This window comes from Lepidochelys kempii, chromosome 1 (genome assembly GCF_965140265.1).
Source record: "Lepidochelys kempii isolate rLepKem1 chromosome 1, rLepKem1.hap2, whole genome shotgun sequence".
Classification (NCBI taxonomy): Eukaryota; Metazoa; Chordata; order Testudines; family Cheloniidae; genus Lepidochelys; species Lepidochelys kempii.
Window position 1 is genome coordinate 115804640 of NC_133256.1, and position 10781 is coordinate 115815420.

The window sequence follows — 10781 nt, forward strand, 5'->3', positions numbered from 1 at the left end:
ACATAATCTTGTTGTGCAGCAAGAGGTGGAGATAGAATACTGGCCCTGTTCGGCAGATATGTAGATTTGATAGCCATCTCCCAACCCACCCATTCACCAGGCAAATCCAGACCATGCAGTAAATACACATGTAAATGAGCAGAAAGAGATCTGACTTGACATTTGTGCATAAGTTTACCAGTTGTGGTAACTGTGCACTCTAATTAGGCAAGAAGCCACTTAACATTTTGCATTCACAATTCTTAAAATCTGGGCCTTAGTGCCTCATTATTTCACAATTCTATTGAATACCCAGTGTGCTGTCTGCTGTACAAATACATAGAAAAATTCTTGAAAGAGACTTTCAGTGGTGACATAAAGGTTCCATAACCTATAGGCCCGGGCCAGATTAAGGCAGGGGCGTTAGGGGCTGCAGACCAGGGCCCCAACTCAAGTGGGCCCTGCAAAAATAAATCACAGGCAGTGATCTCCAGGCCGCTAAAAGGGGCTGTCAGGTAGGCTGCCTGCATGCCGCGGCCCCACACCACTCCTGGAAGTGGCTGGCTGCTGGCATATCTCTGCGGCCTCTGGTAGTGGGGAGACGGCTCCACAGCTGAGCTGTGGGGACAGTACTTGTGGGCGCAGGCAGTGCACAGCGAACCCCTGCCCCCCTCCCCACAGGGGCTGCAGAGACGTGCCAGCAGCCAGCCGCTTTCGGGAGTGGTGTGGGGCTATGGCAGGCAGGCAGGCAGCCTGAGCCCTGCTGCGCCACCAGCCGCCGTCCAGGAGCTACCTGTGGTAAGCGCCTCCCCACTGGAGCCTGCACCATGCATCCCATCCTGCACCCCAACCCCTTGCCCCAGGTCAGAATCCCCTCCTGCACCCAAACTCCCTCCCAGACCCCGCACCCTGTCCTGCACCCCAATCCCTGCCCCAGCCCCCTCCTGCACCAAACTTCCTCCCAGGAAAAAGACTTGTATACAGGGACACCACAAAATCTAACAGTCCCGGGCCCACAGGAGAGTTAATCCGGCCCTGTCTGAGGCATCCAGACAGTTCAGTTTTGCTTTTAGGATTTGACATGAATGTACCTCCTACACACCAAGGATACATTTCAGGTTCGGCAGATGCCAGTCTTTTCCATACCACCCTTAGCTATATTTAATGCCTGTAATTATTTATGAATGGAAAATAGGGCTTGTTGAAAATCAAGAGCAAACAAGCCCACCCATAAGGTCTACAATTCTTGGCTAACTGGAAAGCATTGTAATGGTTTTAAATTGGTTTTACCATTCATAAATATAGTAAACTTTGAATGTGGTAGTAAACATCATCTGACTCCCCACACTTAGAACATATGGTAATATAAACCGATTTAGGTCCCAACTGAAACCCACTGAAGTCAATGGCAGGGCTCCTATTCTCTTCAATGGGCTCTAGATCAGGGTTTAATGAGCCTCTGACACCTCATGTTACATTTTGTGAATTCATTCCATAGACGCCGACTTCCTCAGTTCCCAGGGGGTGCTCGACCCCTACTGTGCCCCAGGCCCTGCCCCCACTCCACCTCTCCCACCAAGTCCCCACCCCCACCCTGCCTCTTCCCACCCCTACTCCACCCCAGGCCCCACACCCACTCCACCCTTTCCTCCAAACCTCCATTCCCGCCCTGCATCTTCCTGCCCCCGCTCTGCCCCAGCCCCACTTCTTCCTGCCCCCGCTCCTCCCCCTCTCCCCAGTGCCTCCTGCATCCCGCTGAACAGCTGATCGCAGCAGGTGGGAGGTGCTGGGGGAGGGGGAGGAGCTGATCCATGGGGCTGCTGGTGGGTGCTGAGAACCCACTATTTTTTTTCTATGGATGCTCCAGCCCCAGAGCACCCACGGAGTCAGTGCTTATGACTCGTATTTAGAAAATAGGTTTTTTTCCCCCTTGCAAGTGTGTTTCTTCTGTTTCATTTTTCCTCCAAAATATCAAGAATGTCAAGTCTGATCAGACTTGGCTTCGCTGAAGGATCTGTTGGGAACTCTTTAGTAGCCCCTCTCATTTTTAATGCAAGAGATGGAGAAGTTGAACCTTTAACAAATACATCCAGAAAGTGTTCTTCAGTCCCTGAAGTTTAATGGCTGTTAACATACACACCATTTTTTAAACAACCTGACTCTCAATCCCTTCCCGTCTCAGAGCTATCTACACACACAAATTGTACCAATTTCACTATATTAGTATAGTTAAACCAGTACAATCCCCCTACTGTGGGTATAGTTACACTGGGATAAAGGGCCCTATATTTCTATAGCTATTCCCATACAGGAAGGGGAATAAGCTAAACCAGTATAAGGTCTTGTCTAAACTTGTCTAACAACTTCAGTGAAGATGCTACCTATGCTAACAGGGTGGGTTCTCCCATCAGCATAGGGAATCCACCTCCCCAAGAGGTGGCAGCTAGGTCAACAGGAGAATTCTCCCATCAACCTAGCACTGTCTACACCACATGTTAGGTTGGTTTAATTGCATCACTCGGGGTATGGAATTTTCATACCCCTGAGCAACACAGTTATACCGACCTAATTTCCTAGTGTACACCAGGCCTTAGATGCCTTTATAGAGACATAACTGCATCTCTACTCCAGATGGTACTGATTTAACTATTTCAGTAAAACTCACACCCACAAACAATATAGTTAATTTGATACAAAACCTTTGTGCACACCAGGCATCAGTTGCCCAGCTTTTGATCTTATAACACCATATTTCACTAGTTTTCTGCTCACCATAGAGTCTTCTAGGGTAGACAAAGGGCATGGGTTGATGAACAGCGAGTGTGTGGCAAGATGGGGTGTAAATCTAAGTCATGCTAGCATGCTACAAACTACCCGTCTGTGTGGATCTTGGTACCGTGCACTAAAAGTTCCCTAGTGCGCTCTGATCTACTCCCATTTCAAACAATATTAACTGTGCGTATAGACAAGCCCCATGTCTGAATTTCTTGTGTAAAAAGCAAACAGAAAAAAACTGCAAACAAAAACCTTTCAGGCCTTTTTTATTATACACCATAAAGATATTTTTAAACTAAAAGGGCACAGGCATAGTTATTTTTTCTATTACAGGGCGCCGATATAGCAAGTTTGCCCTCCAAAATATATCTAGCGCACGTAAATTCAGATTTTTTTTTTATTTCAAGAATAAGAATCTGAGTGAATGTGGAAGAGCTGCCAAACTCACTCAGTACCACCTGCACTAGGACACCTCCAGTTTGCTGCCTGGTCACCACCGGTAAGGGCTTTAAGGGACATGAGAACGAGCCATTGGGGACCGTAGGTGGTGTTTTGCACCTTCCAATCAGTTCCATGTGGAATTGTCATGCTTCGCACTGGTTTCTGCCATGATAGAAGACCAAACTTTCCAATAAAGAGAGTGAAATCCCACCGGACCCCTGGAGTCAAGTTTCACAGGTTTCTGGGGCTTGCTCCTCCCAGAAGGATTCCAATTTTTCCTGCTAGTTATAGCCCTGCGTGCTTGTTGTGGTCAACTGAATCAAAATTTTTCTTTCTGACACCTGGATTCTGCACAGGTAATATAAAACCATAACTATGCCTTTTATTGCATCAGGGTGGAGAGCTGGCAACTCCTAGCTTTCATGAATTACCTTTTATTGTGCATCTGTATTTTCACAGGATGGCACGGTAAGTGGAACTATATAGTATGGGTATGCAAAGACATTGGGCAAGGTTTACTGAAACTAGCAGAAGACAATGGAAACTGCACCTTAGTATGTCAGCTCTGAAAAGAAAGACTTTAATTAATGAAAATTCCAAGTCGTAGTCATACTGCTATTACTGCCACTTAAAATATTGAAAGCTGGTTATATGAGATTTGGGGTAACATTTACAAAAGTACCCACGTGATTTAGGAGCCTAAAGGCCGTTTCCAAAAGTGATAGGCTAGATCCAAAAAGGGACTGAGGTGCCTAACTGCCACTTCAGATGCCCAAGTACAAAATTTAGATCTTCAAAACCCCTGCTCAGCTACTTAGCCTTGGAGGTGCTTGAATTTCTGCTGGTGCAAATGTGCAAAGCCACCCAAGTCCTGACACTGCAAATCTGCTCATCAGCTAAATTCTGGCAGATTCTCAAACTAAGCATTCCCCTGTCTATCCTGCCAGGGGGGTCCAATCTGGTAGGCATTCTCCGAGCACACCTACACCACACAAAAGACATCCAGAAGGAGGCTCTATTAGTGGTTAGAACACTCAAGCAGGATGTGGGAGTTCAAATCCCCCCCTGTCTAATTTGAAGCAGAGATCTGAAGCCAGATCTCCCCCAGAAATGCCTTAATCACTGGCCTATAGAGCTATTTGGGATGGTACTCTATCAATTTCTCCTCCAGAAGCTGTTTCACTGGGTATAAATAATTAAGTATTCTTTGGGCCAGAGAGAGTAAGAATGACTGCATAGGCCCACTTTGTATAAAATATTTAAATATTCATTGGAGCAGGGACCTGGAACCTGCTCTCCTAGGTGAGCGCACTGACCACTAGGCTACAGAGTCATTCTCACACTTTCTCTGGCCCCCTTTTGGAAATTTTACCTCCTAGGCCAAACCCCGTAGTTATTATTAATACAAAGTAAAGCTGGTGGGACATGAAAAAGCTAATTTCAGAAAAAACTGAAACATTGAAGTTGTTTTCATTGCCAAGAGTTCAAAGTGTACCCATTTTTTCTGTTTTGTTTTGTTTTTTTAATTTGTCATGAATTTTCTTCTGGAATTTTTCAAAATGCTTATCAGAAAAAGTATCAAATGCCTTATTGAAATAGACTCTCTAAAATTAAAACTTTTGAAAATCATTTCAATAACTTTTTATTTTAAAAAATCTGATTTTTTTAAATGCATGGTATTGCTCATAAAAACAAACATTTTGGTAACGTAAATAGTTTAAAAATCATTTTGAAAAAAGCCATTGTTTTCATTCTGTGTTGAAACAAAACAAAACCTTTTGTGAAACTGCATTGTGTCAAAATGCCCATTTTTCACTCAGAAAGCTCAGGTTTTAGATTCTGGGTTCTCTTACTCTCTCTGATTTGCAGTAACCACAAGCCACCCCCGCCCTCTGAAACCTTCCAGATGAAAACACTGATGAGATCGACAAGTTCTCTGCGTAACATTTTGGCTTCAACAAAACTGCATATTTTGACAACACTACATTTAGTCAAAAATATTCTGACCAGCTCTAGTAATAACACCACATTTAAATATACTTGGCCTTCAGGTTCATGAAGTTCTGTTCATGTGCAATGAGAGGTTATAAAATCTGATCATATCCTATGAGCTTGAGTAACTTTTGAAAGGGTCTTACTGTTTAGTGCATTTTTTAATAAAGCAATGTTCTGTATTACTGATAAAGCTTTTGATTATTGTATCTGAAAGAGTTTTTAAAATCTAATTTACTTCTCATAGTTTATGCTGTTTGTTTACTTTTTGCATTGCATTCATCTTAGAAAATAAAATTAGACTAGTCTTTTTCACCTTCTGGACTCTTAAGCATTAGCAAAGTACTGCAATATTTGGATAGCAAACAGTCCACCAGAATATTTATGTTTTTAAATGACATAATTGGAATTATAAAAATAATCACAAAAATATTTCCATTGGTCTTAGCTTCTGTAAGGCTTTTTATTACAAAACCTAAATTTTGGCCTAAATCAACTTTACAGTACTCTTTTAAATGAGGAGAGATAGATACAAAATGAATGGCATGTGTTTATATCAGGTGATTAGTTGTAATACATTGGTGCTCTATATATCAAAATTAAATATATAGGCCCTGAACCTGCAAACCTTTATGTACATGCTTGAGGTTAACCATATAAGTAGTCCCATTGGAAGGGTGTAAATTGTAGTAGCTCTGTTGAAGTCAAGGAGACTATTCTTAAAGTTAAGCACATGCCTTAAGAGTGTTTGCAGGAGCAGAGCTATATGGCTACTAAGCACAATGTGGCTCTGTATATCTAGATTTCACAAGTAGAAGACTAAAGTTTGACAAGTAAATGATAGCTAATTTGGCTCAATAAGTAGTTATCCACATGAATGTATTCATAGTTTTCAGTGAAATGTGTGATACAAAAAAAGGCATTTGAAGTCAAACAAACATGGTAATGTTATGTTTTCCCATTTATTCCTCAAAGGAGGTTCTTCGAAGCTAAGATTCTCAAGGACTGCTTAGAAAGAGACCTAGTTAAAAGAATGTCATCATTTATACATGGTCTTTACTGATTTTTACACAGTTCCTAAAATCCTTTGTTTTCTAGATCACTCTGTTACTAGTTTAAATTCATATTTTATTGTAACAAGAAATAAAACAGTTAATTTAAAAACAAAAATATATTTCCCGAATAAACAGAAGACAACACCGTGAAACTATGCAATACAAACTTTTCCCACATCAGAGAATGAATGACCTTTCTAACCACTCAGTGCTCCTCATCTTTCAGAGACTATTCCCTGGACACAGCTGAGTGGTAAAAAAAAAAAATTCTAAGGGGAGGCTTAATCCACACTGATTAACATTTTTGTGTGCTTTCCATCAGTCCCTTGCCATCGATTTTCTTTCGCTGAAATTCTTTATTAAAGATAAATTATATAATTGCCTACCATTACCTAGTGTAATATTTTGTGGAAAGGAATACAGTGTTCATAGACGTCTTGTAAATATGTATCTAGAGACTCTAGGGAATGTGTTTCATGTATACACAGAAGGATGAATGAAACTATTCGTTTTTTTAGTGCTACATTTTTAATATTTTGCAACCAAATGTTTTAAACATTACGTTTTGTTGAGCCCTATTATGAGGGACATTTTCTAAGGGTAGTTTAATCTAATGTTCTCCTTCATACTGGTTCTCTCGAAGAAGCAAAAAAACGGTCAGCCAAATCATGCCAAAGGCTTCAAATTACATCACTAAGCAATAGAAGAAAATCTAATGGTCACTTGTCAGTAACTCTAAAAGTCAGCTACCACTCTGTACCTGACCTATCAGTCCTCATTTTCAAAGGAAATCTTCACAACATCTTCAAAAGACTAGCCTGGGAGCTTAATTCATAACTTTGCGAGACACTACAAATCAAGGACTGAACAGAGATGCTGGATTTACAGTTAATTGCAACAATGTATAACTCACTAACAACCCCCCACAATCTGCCTTCCCTGTCTCTTTTCCATTCTCCCCATGAAGGGGTGTAAAAGGGACACTTCACTTGGAAAAGTTCCTTAAATATGCTAAACAATCTGTTGTTTCACCTTGTATTTACCTGTGACACTGAGCCCTTTCCCAGACCCGAAGAAGAGCTACAAAACTTGTCTCTTTCACCAATAGAAGCTGGTTCAATAAAATGTATTATCTCATCCACCTTATCTTTCATCTGAGCAGTTTTCACTGAACTTGTCACACTGAAAGGTAATTCACAGTGACTTGCATTTGTTTTAGTAAATCAGTGTTGTTCACTGTTCCTCTTAAAAAACCAGCAGGGTCAAAGTGAAAGCCACGGTTAAGTTAAAATCTAGAATCTAGGTGGGTGTTTGCCAAATGAACAATCAGGGAATACATATATAAATGAAGCCATATCGTGGGGACTTTCTCTGCTTTTCAGGGGTTTCTGAACAGTAGTGGGACTCTTGAGTGAGCAGTAGCCTTATGTGTTTGCATTCTCACTAGCCCTCAGCGTATAAACAGACAGGGAGAGCCACATTATCTACCCATATATTTGCCTGTTTTTAACAGCGAAATAGACAGGCAAAGCGTGCATTGCAAGGCTCGCCCTTTGCCACACTGGTAAAAGCTTCCTGCAGGCAGCTTTCCCCCGCCGGTGAAGTGCACTGGGCACTGCCCCCACCCGCCCGCCGACCGGGCTCCCACCCAAGTCCTGTGTGAGCCAAAGGACTCGGGGCAGTCGCCCAGCCTCAGCCTCCCCATCGGTGCCAGCCCCAAGGCTCGCGGGCCGGGCCGGGGTCACTCACCGATCTTGGCCAGGGAAGCCAGCAGGATCCAGAGGGTGATCTCGAAGGGGATCTGCACGTGCGGATAGTCCAGGGTGAAGATGTGGACCCGGGTCTCCTCGAAGGGGGTCCCGCTCGGCGGCTGCGGAGTCCCTGAGCTGCCGGGGTCGGGGCTGGCGATGCCCATCGCCGCTTCGGAGAAGGCAGAGACGGCGGCGGGCTCCAGGAGCCAGGCGAGGAGGAGGACGAGGGGCCCGGCAGGGAGCCGGGGGCAGCGGCAGCCCATGGGGGCGGCTGGTCAGGGTCCCGCCCTGCCACTCAGAGCATGAGCCCCCCTCTGCCGGGCCGGGCACCCGCGGCCGCTGCTGCCTCGCTCCCCGGGCTCTGGAGGAGCCGGCTGGATGCGCCCCGCCCCGGGGCGACGCAGAGGCGCCCGCTCCCTCTGCCCCTTTGCTGCTCGCCCCGCGCAACGCCCCTGCTCGCCCCTTCCTGCCCCGGCCGCCCGCTTCTGCCCGAGGGCCAGCCCTGCGCTCGCCCCGGCAACGCCCCTCGGCGGCCGCCCCGGGCACCGGGGCGCTGGCTGCCACCGCGCACCTACCGCCGGCTCCCAGGGGCCAGCCCGCTCCCGGCGCGGCAGCGAGCGAGGTGCGGCTGGGCCCAGGAAATAGTCAGCCCCGGCTCTCCGGATCTGGCTGGGCAGGAAGGACCCCGCCCAAAAGCTGGGGCTGGGGACAAGTGGGGAAAGGGGGAGCCGCTAGGCAGCCCGATCTGTGCGCGCCGCATGGCAGAGCCCCACCCCGGCCGCTGCAGTTACGGCAGCCTTCTGCCACCTGCCCCAGGATCCTGCCACTGATTCCTCCTCCTGGGACCACCTCACCTGCACTCTGCCCACTAGGCCTCCTCCCACTTCTCCCAGCGCTCCCAGCTTCTCCCAACCCTCCCTCATCTGCCAGTGCTGACTCTGAGAAATCAACCAGCCAGGGAAATGCGGAACTCCCCCACCCGCACCCCAATATCTATATATACACTGGCCCAAGGCCCGGGACAGAAGGTACTCAGTTATGCCTCTCCCCCCTTGGTGATGTCTCCTGGCCCCCCATAATGCTTGAAAGGAGAGATTTCTAGCCTCCTAGCAGAACACCTGCCATTTGATCCTAGCCCCGGAAGGTCCCAGGCTAACAGATCTTAAGACAGTGATATACATGCCTTATCTGTGAAAAACAAGCTACCCGCGGCTATTTTAGAGGTTTGCCTATGCCTGAGTCCCCTATAGCCTGGCTCCTGGTAACTGGGCCTGATGCTGCAGACATGTATGCATGTGCTGAACTGTAACATAACTTTAACTACTCCTGTGCTTAAAATAAAGCACATACATATGCGTTTGCAGGGTGGGGACCTAAGACATTGAGCTTTACAGGTGGTTAGCTACAAAAGCAGTCCCAATGTATTCTTGTAACTCACTACAATATATTTAAATAGATTTTAAAATGTGAATCGCTTATACAGAGCGCATGACAGGGAAATCTGGTCCTCACTGAAGGCCATTAACTTCAAAGATATTTGCCATTGACTTCAAAGTGGCCAGGATTTACCCCAATATTATGGAATACATTTTTTACTGACACTTATTGGGATAATCAGCATAACTTTCTCCTGGCTTCCCCACTAATGAGTAATGCAGTATTCCAAAACTCAGACCAATAGAAACTTCACCGGGCATTCTCTTGCTCTTAATAGCAGTTCAATGCAAATACTAACAAAGACAGCAGTAACAGTTCTTTTCTTCCAACGGTGATGGGGAAAATTACTTTTGCCGTGTTTAAATACTTTGTTTTTTATAGGATCTGGGGGAGATGGAGTGAAGCCATAATGAGGCAACTGGCACTGTGGATATGGGGAAAGCAGTTTATGTGATATATCTTGACTTTAGCAAAGCTTTTGATATGGTCTCCCACAGTATTCTTGCCAGCAAGTTTAAAAAGTATGGATTGGATGAATGGACTATAAGGTGGATAAAAAGCTGGCTAGATTGTCGGGCTCAACGGGTAGTGATCAATGGCTCCATGTCTAGTTGGCAGCGGGTATCAAGCAGAGTGCCCCAGGGGTCAGTCCTGGGGCTGGTTTTGTTCAACATCTTCATTAGTGATCTGGATGATGGGATTAATTGCACCCTCAGAAAGTTCGCATATGACACTAAGGTGGAGGGAGAGGTAGATATGCTGGAGGGTAGGGATAGGGTCCAGAGTGACCTAGACAAATTGGAGGATTGGGCCAAAAGAAATCTGATGAGGTTCAGCAAGGAATAGTGCAGAGTCCTGCACTTAGGACAGAAGCATCCCATGCACCAATATAGGCTGGGGACCAACTGGCTAAGCGGCAGTTCTTCAGAAAATGACCTAGGGATTACAGTGGATGAGAAGCTGGATATGAGTCAGCAGCGAGCCCTTGTTGCCAAGAAGGCCAACAGCATATTGGGCTGTATTAGTAGGAGCATTGTCAGCAGATCGAGGGAAGTGATTATTCTCCTCTAGTCAGCACTGGTGAGGCCACACCTGCAGTACTGCATCCAGTTTTGGTCCCCCCACTACAGAAGGGATGTGGACAAATTGGAGAGAGGCCAGCGAAGGGCAACAAAAATTATTAGGAGGCTGGGGCACATGACTTACGAGGAAAGGCTGAGAGAACTGGGGTTATTTAGTCTACAGAAGAGAAGAGTGACTACCTGAAGGGGGGTTCCAAAGAGGATGGAGCTTGGCTGCTCTCAGTGGTGGCAGATGATAGAGCAAGGAGCTATGGTCTTAAGTTACAGTG

At 45.6% G+C, this 10781-nt stretch overlaps 1 protein-coding gene across 1 annotated transcript in view; it reads right to left on the reverse strand.

Annotated features, from left to right (window-relative positions):
• SLC9A2 (solute carrier family 9 member A2) overlaps positions 1–8417 on the reverse strand; it is a 37739-nt gene extending 29322 nt beyond the window's left edge. Inside the window, exon 1 of the mRNA XM_073351509.1 lies at positions 7992–8417. Within this exon, the coding sequence (XP_073207610.1) occupies positions 7992–8256 (265 nt within the window). The 5' untranslated portion in view covers positions 8257–8417. The remainder of the gene's footprint in view (positions 1–7991) is intronic.
• Positions 8418–10781: the final 2364 nt, after the last annotated feature.